The 19503-nt window shown below is 36.8% G+C and overlaps 1 protein-coding gene across 3 annotated transcripts in view; it reads left to right on the top strand.

Annotated features, from left to right (window-relative positions):
* The window catches only part of NOL4 (nucleolar protein 4), a 432326-nt gene that overhangs the window by 354762 nt on the left and 58061 nt on the right, over positions 1–19503 (top strand). For all 3 annotated transcript variants that reach the window (XM_058556965.1, XM_058556968.1, XM_058556967.1), the window contains one exon: positions 502–615. In XM_058556965.1, coding sequence (XP_058412948.1) covers positions 502–615 — 114 coding nt within the window. The remainder of the gene's footprint in view (positions 1–501; positions 616–19503) is intronic.

The following is a 19503-nucleotide window of genomic DNA, read 5'->3' as shown; positions in this document are numbered from 1 at the left end:
TCAAAGGATTTTAATCACATCAATTGTGTCACAATTTATTCTGTAAATATTCATAATATTTCATATTAAGATTATTTGACATGGTCTGAGTGTCTGTCAGTTTTTCCAACTATGTTTCAGCCCTGTCACTTGTTTTTGTTTTGTTTTCTTGTGCATTGTCATGTTATAAAAGAATTAAAGGATTTGTTTTATTTGCAAAACCCAGTCAGCAATTTTGCCACTGCCTGTTCAAACTCCAGCTTAATGGCCCAGACTAAATACTTGTGACAATGGAGCTGTGAGAATGAATGATGGTTCTGTGTAGCAACTACAGCTTTAACCTCTAACTAGGTTTCATTTTTCATCTTTGCAATTGCCATTGCCTCTTTTTATTGAAATGAGTCAGTTGAAATAAATGGATACTCCTGCACATCCTGTAAGCTCTTCTGAGAGTAGCATTGGTCTGTTAATGATACTGTTAATAATTTTTTCATATTTTCTCTCTCTCTCTTTTTTTTTTAGTCTCGACCTATTCCTTCCCACCTTACTTCAGCAGTTGCAGAAAGTATCTTGGCTTCAGCCTGTGAGAGTGAGAGTAGAAATGCTGCCAAGAGGATGCGTCTGGATAGACAACAGGTACTGAGGAGGCTTGGGGTCTGGTGGACACCAGTTATAGCAAATACGGTTAATTTAGTCAGATTTATGTAGAAGAGCAAAAACTTTTGAATGGATTTTGAAGTACACAAATATATAGTTTTTGTGTCTTTGTGATATGAATTTAAACTTGAAAATGCATGTTCATGAGATCAATGGAGATCCAACAACAGAAATTTTCTGTGGTGAAAAAATAGACAATTTTAAAATTAATGAGTTATAATTCTGTTCAGTATCAACTTGAAGCCTAATTACTTATCTAAATCAGGTTCCAACTGATCATTTACAATAGTTTTGTAAATTTACCTGATCGCTTCTGATAGTGACCTGTGTTCATTTTGAATGAAAATGAACCTCTCTTTAATTTCCTCTGGTCTACTGCTAAATGTCAACAGATTGTGCTGGGAATGCTGAAAGCACACCATGACTTTGAAATCTGGAAAGCCAAAAAATGGGGATATAAAATAATGAAAATCTGTGTCCTGGGTTTGCTTCCTCATTAATGAATCATTTACTGTTTTCCCATGAAGTATCATCTTTCTAGGTCTCTTTTCTAAGGATGTATGTCCATGTGATGTGGATGTGTCTATTTTTTGTGCCTTGTTCACTGATGTTTCACTCACTTTTTCCCTTGGTTTATCTGCATCTGTCTGTCTCCTCTTCTCATGTCTGGAATGTCTTTCTCTGCTTTCTTTTTCTCTCTAGCCCTCTTTCTTAATATCCATAATAAATAACTATATTATAAGATATAATATTAAACATTATACATAAAAGTATGCTGTTTTCTGACTTTTAAATTATTTTTACAACAAATGATCTAGGTACTTCCTGTTTCTAATTGAGGTTGGGATGAGAAGATTAAATTGTTAGTCCAATTTTGTTTTTCCTGTGAGCAATGAGCTTCAAAGAAAATTTTTAAAAAGTTCTTCCATTCCAGGCTTAGAGTATTTAAAAATATTTCAGAATTGCATTATTTTTTAATTTTATGTATTTATTATTAATATGGTATGTGCTAATAATGCTAAACAATGCAAAAGATGAAGCCTTTAGCTAAATAAACAACATAGTATTAGCCTCAGGTAAAATGTATATGAAAATGCTGATTTTGAATTTGCTAATCATTCTTTGCCAACAGTATTCATTCACATACACATGTCCTCAGTTGAGACTTTTATAATTACTATAACTCTAAAATTTATCTTGCTTAAAATGAGTTACAGCACTATATACAATACTGTCTATCATAGTGATTCAGATTGCACATTCTGGAGTTAAATACATCTGGTTTTGATTCTCATCTCTACTCTTGGTAATCCTGTGACCTTCAGAGAGCTATTCCACTTCTCTGTGCCTCAGTTTCTTCATATGCAAGATAACAATAATAACAGTACTAATCCCACAGGGTTGTTGTAAGAACTCTAAATGACAGATTTATGTTATGTACTTAGCATTTTTCCTGGCACATAGTAAACATCAATAAATTCAGCCTAGAAAAGAAGATTTAAACTGATGTTCTATCTTTTCTGTTATTGCATCGGTATCAGTAAAACTAGAAAGAAGCATCAATAGTACTATCTCAGATATAGATATTTTGAAGTCAGACTAAGTCATTTTGAGAAAAGATCGTAATTCTAGAAATTGGAATGGTAGAATTCTGGGATTGAATGGGCTCTCCTGGTTGCTTCCATATATCCCCACATAGTATCGGTCATATATAGAGTTGCTACAAAAATTAAATGACCGATTCATGTTATGTACTACCTATGATATCACTCTACAATATCCCCAGAGCTGGTCATCCACCAATATTTGGTCCAATTACTTAACCACTGTTGGCCTAATCTGTAAAATACAGGATACAACTATCAAATTCATAGATTTATTTTGAGGATTTAATAAAGCAATACATATAAAAGCATAGTGCATTTAATAAGTTTATATATTGTTAAAGATATATTCACATGGGCCGGCCCCGTGGCTTAGCGGTTAAGTGCACGCACTCCGCTGCTGGCGGCCCGGGGTTTGGATCCCAGGCGCGCAACGACACACCACTTCTCTGGCCATGCTAAGGCCATGTCCCACATACAGCAACTAGAAGGATGTGCAGCTATGACATACAACTATCTACTGGGGCTTTGGGGGGAAAAATATAAATAAATAAAATCTTAAAAAAAAAACAATGATATATTCACAATTGCTTGAATACCTCCAGTGGTAGGAAAATCTCACCTCCAGTACTAAAGGTCTACTATTTACCAAAACACTTATCCTATGGTCAGAGAGCTATAATCATTTTGACGGTCTTTAATTTGAGCTCAAATTTACTTCCTTCATGAGCTTCTACTCATTGAAGAAAAACTGCTAGCAATAATGAAGAGTGTGACTTTTCACCACTGCCCTGGGAGTAGGGACTGGAATGGGTGGGGCCCAGTGGTCCTTGACCCTTTTCTCCATATTAACTGTTTCCTATTTCTGTGTCCTCATAGATAGTGTTCATTTATTGCAAGGCTCTGTCACCAGGGAATGCAGGATATCCAATATCACCCCCACATAAGAATGTTCTTTCCAGGTCCTAAAAGAGTTCAGTGGGATTGAGATTTGTGGGGGGATCTGGAAGAAATGATTTAAAAAAACTCATTCTATGATTTATTGGAAACCTAATAGGCACTTTATAGACTTTTTTTTCATTTAGTATTCTCAACAACTCCATGAGGACAAGTATTATTATTCTCATTTACATATGAGGAAACTGAGGCTTAGAGAAGTGGGATGATTTGTACAAAGTCACCCAGCTACACGGGCAAGTCAAGGTATAAGTTTGTATTATGTGAGTCTGACACTCGTGATCTCTCCATGATCCCATACCTTTTCATTGGTTATGTTCACTGAAGGAAAACCCATGTTCCGGGAACAAATTCTTTGGACTCATAACATCTGTGCCTCTGCTCATAATGTTTTTGACGGTGCAGTTTTTTTGTTGGATAACTATCTGCTTTATTCACAAAGATTTTTGCACTCTTCCATAACTAGCAAACCAGGTTTCCCCAGTAAGTAAGTTATTCCAAGCAGGACATTTTTGTCTTAATATGAGCTTGAAAAAGGTTACAAACTTCTCAAAGTGCTTCACTTCATCCGGGGAATGAGTTTTGCACTATGAACACTGGTTTAGTGTATAGTTAATATTTTAAAATATATTAAACATAGCTATTTAAAAATATCTAAACTATCTGTTCTTACTGTGAATTCTATAGATTCCATTTGGCATGCCACACAAAGGCTTCTAGCAAATGATTTTGCACTTCCAACCAAAGCATGAAGATGGGGGGAGCCCTCTCTTAATTAGATCTAAACCCTCTTTTTGCCCAAGTAGAGAGAGCCAGAGTTCTTTTGGGCGTTGGCAATAAGATTATCCTTTTCTGTGAGCATTCTTAACCCAACTCACAGTTCCTAGAATTTGCCAGTGACTCACAGATTCTTCATTATGTCCCTGCCTTTCTGTAGGTACATGAAAATTCAAAAACTGGACAGTTAAAATCTGGATTCTATTAAGCCACATATCTGACTGCTTGCTGCCCATGATTAGCCACGCGTAGAGCTGTAGTTATGTATGTTCTTCAAAGTTTATGAAGCTCGATGCATTAATTGGATTTTATAAAGCTCTTCGAGCTATGAACATGAAAGGCATTATGGATGTGTTAAATACTTTATTTGATATGGCCACCTTGCACCAGAAGCCAGAAGAGGCTTGTTATTACGCAGCCTCAGCCCTGAAGCAAACCAGTGGCAAGGACAGAAGCCTACTGCTTCATCAGGAATCAGATTTCACAGAGCTGGGGTCCATCCCCACTGCATTATAGAATATGTTCAGCATTTCTTTTCTTTTAACATAATTTTTATGTTATGTAGGAAACTCTTCCTCATTTTGATGATTCAAAAAGATGAGCAAAGTCAGACTTCACTTTTATAGTTCTATGACATAGCACAAATTAAAAGATTTGTCTTTTCCTCTATCTTTATTATTTGGATATTATTTCATTACTATGTCCTTAAAAACAAAGATATCTCAATGTTATTGGTTATAATTCATCTAAGTAGAGAGACAGAGGCAGAAAGTGAGAGATTAGAACCAGCTACTTGCTGGTGATTTCTCTCCCATCGGTGTGTATTTTTTGTTTTTGAGGAGTGACATACATTTTATTCCTAGGCTTGCTGAAGTTTCTGAATAATGTGAGGGTTTCTGTGATTTCTTTTCTCTGTTCAGTGCTTTCAGTTAAATTAGTGTGTAGTTCTATAGAAGAGATCACATAACACCAATGGCCAAGGGTTTCCCCAGCAGCAACACAACAGACACAGCCCTCATGAAGGACAGCACAGCGTGAGTGCTGGGTGACAGTTTTTGCAGCCACTAGGACAGACGGGAGATCAATGGTAGGCTGTGAGACACCTTTGACTCTGTTGAAAAGAACACTTTGGGGGCAAGGGGAAATGGCATGTTAGTTGCTGTGATATAATAAAAGATGGGAAAGCAGGGTAAAAAAGTACTGAAAACTGACGTATTGCTAAGTTAAAAAAGAAAATCTCTGTTAGTAAACCAGCATGAAACCACTGGCCCAGGACCGAAACATGTTTGGTAAACTCATTGTTCCTGCTACTCTGTTATCTTAGTAGCAGTGAATTCACTGCAACGTGTATCTCGTTATGATTTTTCCTTGATCTGTTAGGGTACTAATGAGTGGGTATATCATTAAAAGAAATGCAATTGTAGGTACAAAGGTTTAAAATATAGCCACATAAGTGTCATGGCAATTTTCATATAGACTTTTTATTTTGTTATGGATATTTGTGTTTTTTGTTTGTGTGTGTGTGTGTGTGTGTGTGTGAGGAAGATTGGCCCTGAGCTAACATCTGTGGCAGTCTTCCTCTATTTTATATATGGAACGCCACCACAGCATGGCTTGATGAGTGCTGTGTAGGTCAGTGCCCGGGATCTAAACACTTGAACCTAGGGCCGCCAACGTGGAGCACGTGAACTTAATCACTATGCCACTGGGCCAGCCCCTGTTATGGATATTTGAAAACTATATACAGCACCATGGTCAAGACATCGTTTTTGAGCCAGGCAGCTTTTCTTTCATATTTCATTCTAGATTTGTGTGTGCTTTTGGTAACATTTATAATCTTTAACAAATACATAACTAAAAGCAACATTTTAAATAGAGTTTTATGCTTAAATTTAAACAATATGATAGTAACTGAGATATGACTTGAAAGCTATTTCTGTGGCCTTCCAGCCAACACTTCCTTGCCCCTGTCCTCAATCATCCTCAGCTTTTATCCTACTCCTAGCATTGTCCTTTCTTATATACAATATTTTGGAGAAAAGCCTCTATCTTTGCATCTTTCAAAATATGTTTCAGCATGGCCATTTCATCCAAAGGAGAAAATATATTCTATGAGAAAAACAAAGCACCATCTAGGGCAGTTCTTGGAATACACTGTATTTCCTTTGTAACATGTATAATTCTAAATGATTTGAGAGACAGAATATGCTTCCCAAGTCATCTAACTTGTAACGAACCTTATTTTCCTCATTAATAATAATATTAATTGGAATCATTTAATTCCAGAATCATTTATGGATGCAGCACTATGCAAGGTGTTTTGCAAGCCTATTTTATGTGATTGTCATGGATTTTAATGAAGTGGAGAAACTGAGGCTTAGAGCTCTTAGGTTACAGAGTTGCTCTGAGAAATGAAGGAGATTTTGACAGACAGAAAAGCAAGAAGATGATATTCCAGACACATAGAGCATTTCCAAACACATAGAGCATTTCCAAACACATAAAGCATTTCCAAACATGAAAAGTTCTTGAGTGTTAAAAACAGTAGCCTCCTGTGAGGGAAACTTGAGTTTCTTGGGAAAAAAATGAAAGGAGTGGGGATTGGACATGAAGGTTTAAAGTAGACTATGCAGGGGTTTTATATGCAGTTAAGTTAGTTGGACTTAAGTACATGCCAGAGAGAGGTGGGAAGGAGAGAGACATGTCCAATTTTTAGGACGCTTCAGAACCCTATAGACAACTAAGTGTAAATGAGACTAGGGGCAAAGGTGAGGTCCTGATTCAGCAAGGAATTACTTCCTCTACTACCTATCATTTCAGATTTGCTATTTAAATCTGACAATATTTAAATTTGAGCATATGCCAAAAAGTAATTATGAAGATTAATCTGCTACAAAATAATCAAAAATGAGTAATTTGGGAATATGTACTCTTCCATGCCACAACATTAGCTCAGCTAACGAGGAATCAAAGTTTAATGTTTTCCTATAGGTTTAACTTATATAACTGTGTACAAAGATTATTACTCTTTCTATCTTAAAGATTTCTTTTATCATTTTCTATCTTTTCAGTTGATGGTGTCTCCAACAACTGACATTATGGTTTTCATCAAACAATGAATTTTTACCCTCTTTTCTTAAATTGAGAGTAAGGTTATTTCTGTATAAAATTTTTCCTTAGTGTACATATTTTCCTTATATAGTGATGTATCAATTTATTTCTTAGTCCTGATGTAGAGTATATTTTATTGGTCCCTCAATAGTACTGTGAAGCATGTAAATCAAACGTTTTCTCTCTTTTATGGATGGGGACTCTGAAGCTGAGAAACTTTCTTTCTGGCAACATCTGTGGGTTTTGGGGGGAAGCTGGGAACAAGCCTCAACTTCTGATTTTTTGTCTTTCTGTTACACATTCTACTTCACTATTTGGTTTTCTGGCTTCATTGGGAATTCTCCCACATTTGTATAGAAATGATTTTTTTTAAATTTTTAGGTACATCTTCGGCTTAGGATGTTATTAATTTCAAGTGAATAAACATCAGGATATGAGTAGGTGGTTTGAATTCATACAGAGAAATTCAACATAATATGTTGATACACTTTTCGGTGCCAATGTCGGGGGGGAACATATGGTTTACTAGGTTCTCCATGAAGACAGCATTTTTATTAATATTATTTATTTTAAAACCAATTATTTTTAGGCTTAGCAGATAAATGAAGAGCTTGACATATTTGGTTCATGCCAAACATATTCATTTTTATAATTTATTTCTCATAATTTGTTCATTCCTTGTCCTGTCTTTTCTCTTTAATCTAACCACTCTAAAACCCATTAGTTACTGTGAAACCACAATATTGTGTGTATAGGGGAAATTTAGCCATAGTCACAAATTTATTATGAAATTAGATAATATAATAACTTGACAAATTAGGCTATTCTTCCTAAGGAGATTTATGAAGTTTGACATGACTCATGTGGTAAATATAATGGACCAGTGGCCTCAAGAAACACACTGTTGTCCTCTCAGTTACTCAGCACTTTGGGAAAGCAGGGTCTCTGCAGAGCTGGGTATTCCAGGTAGCTAGGCTTGGCCTTCATTAAAAATGATTTTACTTTCATTTATAGAGGAAATCTTTCTAAAATATCAGTGCATCTTTCTTTCATGACAAAAGTCTTCTGATCATAAATTTTAAATATGGATTTAGTTATTAATCTTTACTAAGGATTATGCAGTGCTAACATTAGAGCTCTTGCTACAGGCACAGGTATTGCAGAGCAGGTGATGGAACAGGTGATCCTATAAAGTCTGTCCTAGAGAACAACCCTGAGGCAGGTCAGCTTGCTTTCTTGGTAATTTACCTGTTTCTCATAATGGTAAAGGGAGCCTGACTTTCTGATGGGCCTGCCAGCAAAGTTGATCTGTACTGAACAATCTCTTATAAGTTTCTCACCTGCCGGAAGAAGCCCCATCTGTGCTGTGCTGTCAGTGTTCTTTGCCTTGTCAACAATATTTGAAAAAAAAACAAAAAATTTTTTTTGCTTCAACAACCCATGGCTTCTAAATGTCTATGGGGCAGTCTCTGTTTGTTCTTATTTACACCCTGTTAATGGGATATAAGGAGGACTATCTCTCACTGTTTTAGGAGTTTATGCAAAGCTATTTCTAAGAGCTTGTATCTACACTCTTTCATCAAGAGAAAAATGATGCTTATATAAATCAAAAACCAAGTCACATTTATTTCTAAGCTCCTTTCAGTGTTTTAACTTGAACACAGTAAGATCAAAATAGCATTTTAAATGATACAATTAAATTGAAAATCCGGTGAGATTCCTACATTAGGATTAAACTTTTCATTGAATCTAGTAACATTCCATTTTCTTGGTTTTGGTGCTAGTTTTGTTATTTAAGAAGACATAACAGTGCATTCTGCTCCTAATACCCAAGGACACTCAGGGAACTCTCAGCACATGACAGGAATATCACTTTTTTCACCCCTGAGGTTTGTGATTAGCCTCCTATTCCCAAGTCCCCATATGAAAATCTAAATGAGATTTAATAGAAGTCGTGGTTCTGAGGTCTGGAAAGAGGGCAGAGAACAAAAGTACAAAAAGAGGTCATAGCTTTAACTGTAAATTAAGTAATAAAATAGGTAGATGTAAGTGAAAGGTTTATCTGAATCCCAGAGGCATTATGATTTCCATCAGAAAACAGCAATTGGGGGCTGGCCCAGTGGTATAGTGATTAAGTTTGCTCGCTTGGGCAGCCCAGGGTTCGCAAGTTTGGATCCTGGGCATGGACCTACTCACCACTTATCAAGCTATGCTGTGGCAGGCGTCCCACATATAAAGTAGAGGAAGACAGGCACGGATGTTAGCCCAGGGCCAACCTTCCTCAGCAAAAAGAGGAGGATTGGCAACAGATGTTAGCTTAGGACTAATCTTCCTCATCAAAAAAAAAAAAAAAAAAACCCAGCAATTAAAGCAAAGCTTCTTACTATACCAACGTCTTTCCTGTGGGTTATTTCTTTATCTTTGCTACATGACTGCTTTCAGGTGGGGTGACCTGAGATGTTAGAGGAAGAAGGTAGCCTTTGATTTAGGCCTTTGGAAAACAAATAGTCTGTAGAATCAGAAGCAGTGGGATGTTTTAAATACATACGTGGGCATATACACAAAGTTGCTATACTTGGGGATCACTTATACACAACTTTTCAAAAGAAGAGCCTATTTTTCAAAATATTAAATTATCATTTTTACTATGGGACATATCAGACTCGTTTTAAAAAGGTACAGCTACAGAGACCTTACACACTACTTGGTTCAATAAATTTATTTTATAAAAGAAACAGGCCTGGAAAAGTTAATTTTCAGTTTAGATTTTCTTTCCTTTTTCCTTTGTTCTTCCTTTCTTTCTTCAGTGATTTTTCTATATTTCACTAGAAACAATAGTCTATTTCTCTTTAAAAAGAAGAAAAAAAGACCAATATAGCACAAAGAATTTAGCTCCCTTTTGATTTCAGGGTAATGTTCTGAGTAATGAAAATCAGAATGCTTCATAAATTTCAACTCCTAATGCCATCATACATTCATAGCATGCAAGAATTTGAATACTTATTTTGGATACAGAACTGAGAAGGTCACATTAGTTTAATTCAATTGCATTTTTCTATCATTTATTATTGCCTATGAAGCAAGTTTGAGAAGCCCAATGAAGCTGTCAAGCTTTGTATGTCTCCACACGTGTGAGGAAAATTTCCTTTCTAGGGAACTGCCCGATTATCCGTGTATTTTCTTTAATTCTTTATATAGGTTAATGTCTTTAACTACCATTTATTTGCTAATTCTTACTCTAAGAACAAAATTTGTTGAAACCATTTCAAATACCCAGATTCAGTTTTAAATTCCAAGTTTGTCACCATTCAAAGTATGATCTCAACTGTGTTTGGGAAATAAATCAGGACACATATGGGAAACACATCATATTATAGTAATATTATAGTAATGTTTGTGTGTTCTCTTATACCTTAATGTTAAATTTACATAAATGTTCTCATTTAATTTTTTCCCCAAACTCAGTGAGGTATACGTCATTACGACTATTATTCATGACTAAACATCACACCAATAGGAAATGCAGTTCCTCGTTGTTGGTCCTGTTTTCTTTCCATATCAATGACATTTTGGGGATTCAGAGGCATATGAATGTAGAGCAGGATTCTTAATCCTCTAAGCACCCCCTCTTTGCACCAGTATGTCTTTGCCCTGGCTATTGGTCAGTTCTAATGCCACTTCTATGTTTATTTGTACCCCCTTCTCAAAGTACATCTGCTTTAAGAAGCACGTCCTGGATCAAATCTCAGCCCACAGAACTAAGTCCCTTCCCCACTTCTCTGTGTAGCAACAACTATCAGCACAACAAGTATTGGTATTTGAGCATATACCCAGCTAACAGTGTAATGGCCTCCAGGTGTCTTTTGGAATATTGACTCTACGATTTTGTATCACTCTGTAGGATTAAAACAGCTTTGGCTTTTTATCACTTTGAGCCTCAAAGATACCTCATTATATACTGGGATGATGGTAAGCACTAAACAAATATCTATATGTGGCTTGATGTGGATGGCAAAAGGTTCAGGTTTAGGGAAGGAAAGAGCCTTTTAAGGAGATACTTGCTAATGTAATGGGAATACTCAAGCCTGAGAATGGTAATGTGTGGCTAAATACAGCAGTGATCACTGGAATTAATACTGCAATTTAGAATGTTTTCTGACAGCCTAGTAAACACAATTTTAGCACCAAATAGGGAAAATCACAAACACGCTATGATAGGAACCAAGGGTGTAGGCTGGGGAGAGGATAAGGAATATCTCAACATTTAGTTCTTTGGGCAATGTTGCTTTTCACCGTTCAGTGAGAAAAAGAAGGCAGCTGTTAGGTTTCTGATGAAGCAATTATAGTGAGACACAGATGCTGGGAGCTGACCTGACATTTGCCCCTGGATAGTTGTCATAGCAGCGGGCTGAATAGAGCAGTTTGATACAAGTGCTACTGCAGGCTCTGTAGGAAGTTCTGCCCTAAATGCGACATGCTTGAACATTAATATATAAGTATGTATATCGTTCCTTAGTGGTGGCCACTCTCTCCTTTATTTGGTGCCTATCTAATTTTTAAGTACTCATCTCATAAGAAGTCTACGTTTAAAGGCAATGATGACTATGTGCCTTTGGACAATTTGCAGCGCCATCCACCATAAGTAGATACTGTGTATCTAGAGTATTGTTCCTTGGGGAGACGATATTTTAAACAGTGTTGCTAACAAAAGAAAGGTTTAGATGCTGTGAACTGGATGTAGCTTTTTTTTTTAACTATGTATGCTGTGTCTACACTCAGCAAATAATTTTTGTCCTTATTTACTCTTTGCGTATTCCCAAATATATGCATGCACCTCTGTATCTGTGTCTTATACACAAAGGGTACCTTTTTAGATTTATGTATAAAAAAATGTACATATACGTAAATACATTATGTCCACATAAAGGAGAGGGTATCTGTCAATATGTTAAAAAAGGCTTTAGGATCTTTACTGGGGTACTCATTTGAGTTTTTAAAATATTACTTTTGGTTTAGGAGGCTAAATTTGGCATTAATGTGGACATATCCCCCCCCCAAACTGAAGTCTTAATAACATTAAGTTATATATCATTATATAATCATATTTTATAAAGTTATATTTAATGCATGCATAATCTGTAAACACTGAGATAAACTGCATAATTTTTTAGCAAAAAAAATGATTTCTAGTCCAATGATAAGTAAGATGTATGACAATATTGGATGATTCTGCGTAAAACAAACAAGAAAGAATAAAAATCTTAATACCATGTATGATCAACAAAGAACCTGATATTCTAAATCACGACCTTAGAGAATTTCTAAATATTTTCTAAACCATGATGTTATGGAATTATGGAATAGAGATCAGGAAAAGATCATAAAAGATTAGTATACCCACATCCATGAGGGTGATTTTTTCTTTCTTTCTCAATCAATATACATTTCCACCTTTAGGAGAAACTGAAAACTACATTTTTTCAATGTTTTTCAGTTGATGAAAATATAAATAAAGCTAATGACAAAGAAAAAGTACAAATATAATTTTAATAGTAATATTTTGTTTTTTGTAAAGCTTGAGGGAAATTAATATAATATATTGACTCTATAGTAATTTCAAACCAGCATGTCAGAAATTATAAAATAATGCACATATATAATAAACTGAATACATAATAAACTAAATTTAAGATTTAGAATCAAAATTGCATTTGTCTTTGTTATGAATCAGATTGGAAATTAGAGGAGTTTTCCAAAAAGCTTGGAAGCACAATTTGGACATAAGAATATGTAAACATTAAAATTTAGTTCACTATTGTAATGAACTTACCTTTAAGAATGTATTTAAACACATAAAATAAATTCACTTCAATGGCACAAAAATTGAGGATATATCCATATAATCTAAACCCATATATTGTATATGAAGAGAGATACTCTCTATATTATTTCCCCTGGGAAAAAGTTAAGGCAGATTTGTCTGCTCTCTTAGGCCATTTAAAGATCTCTGTATTGCAGTCTGCAGCCTGAAAGACTAAGCACTAAATATGAGAGTATCCACTGAGTCCATGTTTAGGGATAAGGAAACCTGGTTGACTTTTTTTCTCTGAGACAACTTGAATTAGAAATTTTCAAAGCATTTCATTCAGTAAGTAATCCATGAAACCCCAGACCAAAAGCTTAACTTTATTTTTAAGTTTAGAAATGTCCCAGGAGAGAATGGTCTGGCATTCAGTGACTGCTGAAGGCAACTGAAGGAGGGCAGTGCCAAGAACTGGGATATCTAACACAGACATTTCTTACTTGAAAGTGTTAGAAAATTTAGTCAAAATGGTTTAAGCAAAAGCTCAGGTAACTAAAAATTCTAGCAGTAGGGTCAGCTTTATATGCAGTTGATTGTCTTCTAGATAAATAGGATCTCTCTGAGAGATCTCTTGGCTCTGCTCCATCTTTGTTGTTTCATTCTCGGATAGGTTATCCCTCGTGGTAGCAATAGGGCTGCAGCAGCTCGTTTTCCAATTTCCCCATCGACTATGACTGGGTTACACATTCATCCCTGAAGCAACTGCTCAGGCCAGGAGAACAGAAGATGATACATAGGTCGCTTGCTCAGTTTTGGAGCCATGGGTGTAGTCAGCTCTGCAAACCACATGGGATAAGAGTGGGAGAGGAAAATCAGATATGGTTACTAAAAGGGGGAGGGGGAGGACATGAATGCTGAAAGGCCAAATAGTGAGTTGAATTAGTTTCCTGGGGCTGCCATCACAAAGTACCCCTGACTTGGTGGCTTAAAACAACAGAAATTTATTCTCCCACAACTCTGGAGGCTAGAAGTCCAAAATCAAGGCATTGCAAGGTCCATGCTCTCTCCAAAGCCTCTAGGGGAGGATCCTTCCTTGCCTCTTTCAGCTTCTGGTAGGCTCAGGCATCCCTTGGCTTGTAGCAGCAATCACTGCCCCCATCTTCACATGGCCATCTTCCCTCTGTGTCTGTGTCTCTTCTCTTATGAGAACACCAATCATACTAGGTTAGGGCCCACCCTAATTCCCTATGGTCTCATCTTAACTGGATTACATCTGCAAAGACCCTATTTCCAAATAAGGTCACATTTGCAGGTATCGAGGGTTAGGACTTCAACATATGTTTTAGGGGGACACATAACAGTCCATCCTCTGCCCTCCTCACCAAATTCATGTCTTTGCCCCTTGCAAAATACATTCACCCATCCTAACTTCATCAGAAGTCTTAACCCATTCCAGCATCAACACTAAATCCAAAATTTCACCTCAATATAATCAACTCAAAAAGTCTCAAGTCTTATTTTCTAAATCCTCCAAGTCCAGAATGGGTGAGACTCTGAGTATGGTCCATCCTGGGACAAAATTCCTCTCCATCTGGGGACCTGTGAAACCTGGAAAACAAGTTATATGCTTCCAAAATACAACAATGGGACAGGCATAGGATAGACATTCTCATTCCAAAAGGGAGAAATGGTAAGGAAAAAAGGGATTACAGGTCCCACGCAAGTCCAAAACCCAGTAAGGTGAATTCCATTAGATTTCAAGGCCTGAGAATAATCATCTGTGGTTCCAGGCTCTGTCCTGGGAGCTGACCTGGACGGCAGCCCCACCCTCTTGGCCCTCCTGGCAGTGGCCCTCCCCTCTCAACCTGAAGGCCTCAGTCAGTTCTGCCTTCCCTGGTCTCCGCATCTTGAGCATTGCCCTAGGAGTCATTCTTCTTTTATCCCATCCCATTTTCTGTCTCTTTCAGTTCAGGCTGGCAGTTTTTCTGCTGTTATAAAATTCTCAAAACCTTTGTCAGTTTTCCGTGTTTGTGGAGGTGATCTGCACTATTTGACCTGAGGGTTCTTCACCCATCCTTCCTGGATAACCTCCTCTCTATCTCTAGCCCTGCTGAGATGGTTGATTGGACCCACAAGTCACACACATAATCTCTTCAGCATAGGGTTGTGCAGCCACACCCTGTTTCCAAAGCACACTATCTGGAAAATTTCCCAAATCATCAATGCTGATTCTTTGCATTAGCAAATTCAACCCATAACATGGGCTAGCTCCAATTTTTACATTCCATTTTTTGAAGCATGTATGTATGGCTTTATGCCCATGAGTTACACCTAGTAAGAATTTACCAACAGAACTATTGAAGGCATAGAATTCAAAGTATATCTATAAATGCAAACATATTATATAACTACTTCCAATGCTATTTATTTACTTATTTATTTTGTGTGTGTGTGTGTGTGTGTGAGGAAGATCAGCCCTGAGCTAATATCCGTGCTAATCCTCCTCTTTTTGCTGAGGAAGACAGGCTCTGAGCTAACATCTATTGCCAATCCTCCTCCTTTTTTTTTTTTTTTTTCCACAAAGCCCCAGTAGATAGTTGTATACCATAGTTGCACATCCTTCTAGTTGCTGTATGTGGGACGCGGCCTCAGCATGGCTGGAGAAGCGGTGCGTCAGTGCGCACCCAGGATCTGAACCCGGGTCGCCAGTAGTGGAACACGTGCACTTAACTGCTAAGCCACAGGGCCGGCACCCTCCAATGCTATTTAAATGGAAAAAAGACATTTATAAATTATCTTTGAGTTTTGTTTATTTAAAGATTTGAAGTAGGGCCAATAGCTCTATTCATTTTATTTATTTTTTTAAATTACATGACTTTTATCATCAGGAAACTGGCATAAATTCTGTCTCTCCTACATAGTGTATATAATGTACACTCTCCTATGAAATGAAATTTATATCAAAATATGAAGAAACGCTAGTCATCTGAAATCAGTGATAGATCTAGAGAGTACAAACATTGGAAATAGAATTTTAAAAAAGGAAGGTGGATATTAGCCCTATTACCTATTGACATACGCTTTGCTGTTTCATGAATATGGAAAATATATCTACTCAATTATGTTGTTACTGTCAAACAGATAATAAGTACTTTACACACCTCCACACACCCACAAAATCTCTTTTTTTTTTAAAAAACAATCTTAATCTTTTATTTTTTCCTAAATATTTTGCTTAGTTGTAATACATATTAAGTATAAGATGGGACTACTATATAGATTTAAAAAGGTTTTTTCTGCTCTAGAGACAAAGCTCTTACAGAATCCAGTGATTCATGCAAACATACCCTGTGCATATCCCCTAATCGAGGCCATCTGTAATTAGACTACTAAGTGCTTCTTAATGATGAGGAGGAAACCAATTATTAATGAGCTGCTTCTTGACAAGTACTGTCCATTCATTAGCTGTAAAGTGCTGATCAAGCTTTAAATGTGTATCATCTGCTCTAAAATCAAACCAAAATTAACATATATATGTATAGCTGTCTTTTGTTTCTTTGCTTACCTTATTGCTTTTCTCTGAAAATGAAAGCACTGTAGAAAATTCAGCAGCAATTTATTAATTATGGAGGCGCCCACTTGAAGCAGGTTCTGAAAAGTTGTATGCATCTTAGCATGAAGGCAAACACATTAACAGCCCAAATTCACCCAAGTGCAAGACCGAGGAGATAAACTTCAGGGTTGCCTGGCTTCAAATTCCTTCCTTTAATTCCTTAAAAGGAGGGGGAAAGGGCCTGCATCTCGCCTCTTTGTGACCTGTCAGGCCCCAGTGTTCTTCAAACCTCAGATAGGAAGTAAATGTACTGGATGCTTTAGTATCAAGTAACTCAAGAGCCCCTGTTCATGAAGCACAGATGAGGAACCTGAGGCTGAGCTGTTGCTGTGGCCACAAGGCCCAATGCAAAGATGAATCACACTCATTAGGTCGTACAAGGCTTTCCAGGAATAATTCAGTATACTCCGGCGTTGTAACACAAGACTTGATTCAACAAGTCAGAGAAGCACTGCTCTAGTATTCTGAAAAGAAATAGATAAATAAAAATAAAAATGAATCATTCATTTCTCAGTCCATTAAACCTACATATCTCAAAAGTATCTGGGAGGGTTGGCAGACTACAAAAGTGTTTTATTTGGCCTGAACGTTGCTATAAGCTGTTTGCATTTGAACATTTCAATAGGGCATGTGCTCTTGAATCTACCACTGTCCCCACAACTTCCTATTGTCCTACAGCCAGACCTCTTCACTCACTTGTATACCTTGCTTGGCCCCTAGAGGCAGCTGAGTTTGCCACCTGTAGGATATCAAGACTTTTGATGTACCTGGTATTAGCCGAGTCTTTTCTCACTCAAACATACGTGCCAATATTTTTGCTTTAAAAATTAAAGCTTTGCTAATCCTTTGAAAACAATAATTAGGATGAGAGATAAGATAGATAGTCTTTAGATGTTTTACCCATTCCAACTTATACAAATGCACAGATACTATCTCCTTTAGACGTTTCTAGAGTAGGACAAAAAATTATGTTAAAAGAATAGGAATAAGAATGCTATTTAAATTTGACTCTTCTCATTTTCTATATTTTAGCATGGAAGAATATGTGGTTTTGCCTTTGAGAGGATACTTGCTACATTAGAAATGATATATATATTAGTAAGAATATATGAAGAATACGTGAATACATATCAGTAAGAATATACAAATATAAATCAAACTTAAGCAGAATTACAAATCTTGTCCTTAACCAATCACTGAATTAAGATTTACTTTCTTTTTTAAATTCTAACTTTTTGTGTGATTTCTGTGAGCTCCTTAAAGTGGCATTCTTGCTTAGTGCAATACATGAAAGAGGAAACAATTGAGCAGAATTTTTTTTTTCACGCTTTTGGCATGAGTCTATCAGTATTGGTTTTGAACTGAGTTGCCAGTCATTTCTGGCAAGTTCAGGGGGGAGGATAAGCCTCTGGGTCCCAAAATAGGTGAACACATCTTTTATGTTTGGTCATAGCAAAGACATGTTTAGTTTAAAAATGGGGCCAGAATCCCTAAGCTAGAATTATTAGACATTTATAAAGCAAACAAAAAAATAGTCATTTAAAATGAAGGATGCCTGGCATTAAGCATCCTGAAAGCCCAGAGTTCATGAAGCACTTTTAAAGCAGTTGAGGGAGTGAGAGAGCCTAGTAAAGAGAAGGCAGCCTTTAGCATGCAACCCCAAAGAGGCACACATCTTAGAACAAAGTCCTCATTTTTAATTTTAATTTTTTTTTTCTGTGAGGAAGATCGGCCCTGAGCTAACATCTGCCAATCCTCCTCTTTTTGCTGAGGAAGACTGGCCCTGAGCTAACATCCGTGCCCATTTTCCTCCACTTTATATGGGACGCCGCCACAGCATGGCTTGCCAAGTGGTGCGTCGGTGCGTGCCCGGGATCCGAACCGGTGAACCCCGGGCTGCCACAGCGGAGCTCATACACTTAACCACTTGTGCCACCAGGCCAGCCCGTTTAATTTTAATTTTTAATCATATTTTTTTGATGATGGTGTTAAATGCGTTACCTATACAGCATTTTACTCCACAGTACTCAAAGAGCTTTACAGGGCAGGTAGAACTGTGCCCCTTTGTCCACCCAAATGCACCAGAAAAAAAAGAGTGGAGGGCTGAGCCCTGCATTTTACTGCAACTCTGGGTGAGTTGCTGTCCGAAGTGGAGCGTTCTTACGCACTGTCCACCGGTTTGCACAGAGGACTGCACCCCATCATTCCCTTTGCAAAGGCCCACAAAAGGCATAGGAAGGGGAAAGAAAGTTGGAGTTCATTTGCATAGCTTAGGCTCCTGGAAATTAAAAAGTATTAATCACCTTGCTGATTTTGTACTGAAATGAAAAAACCGCTTATCAGCAAATCCAGCCTCCTGCACAGTACCTGGGTTAAAACAAACAGAGCAAATCCCATCAAAAGGAAGTTTTGAAGTGAAGATAATGGTGAATTCGTGAAGAAATATCCTGTGCTGTTCCATTATTTTTCACTTTGCTTAATTTTATTTTCAAGGCTATTTTAGAATAAAAACACCCCTTCCTTCATAAGTGAGTGGTGTTTGTACTTGAAGCTATAGTTTTTGGGCAGTTGGCAAATTTTAAAAGATTAAAAAACAAGTTTGAATATTGCCTATAAACATCTGAATATATACCTAAAAATAGATATATTTAGTACTAGGCATGCCAAAAAAAATCTTAATATTTAGCCTCCATTGTAGTAAACATTGTTTATTAGGTAAACAGATATGAAAATGGAATGATTCTTATTCAGAAAATTTCTCAATTCTATTGTCACTTTGCTTCACATTAAAATAAATAAGCATTGGATGTTAAAACAATATAGCTAGTCTTTTTTTTTATTTTTGCCTTTTGTGTCCCAATTGCCTAACAAAACTAACTTATGCTGTGGAGCAGAGTGGGTAAGATGTGCTTTTGTTACCAATTTCATTCCACCTATTCTAGCCACCTATAAACCCGTTCCCAGCAGTGTTTGACAGAGTAAGCCTGATCAAGATAACTCCC

Source organism: Diceros bicornis, chromosome 16 (assembly GCF_020826845.1).
Source record: "Diceros bicornis minor isolate mBicDic1 chromosome 16, mDicBic1.mat.cur, whole genome shotgun sequence".
Lineage (NCBI taxonomy): Eukaryota > Metazoa > Chordata > Mammalia > Perissodactyla > Rhinocerotidae > Diceros > Diceros bicornis.
The sequence above is the reverse complement of the archived record's forward strand: the minus strand, read 5'-3'. Positions and strand labels throughout refer to the sequence as shown.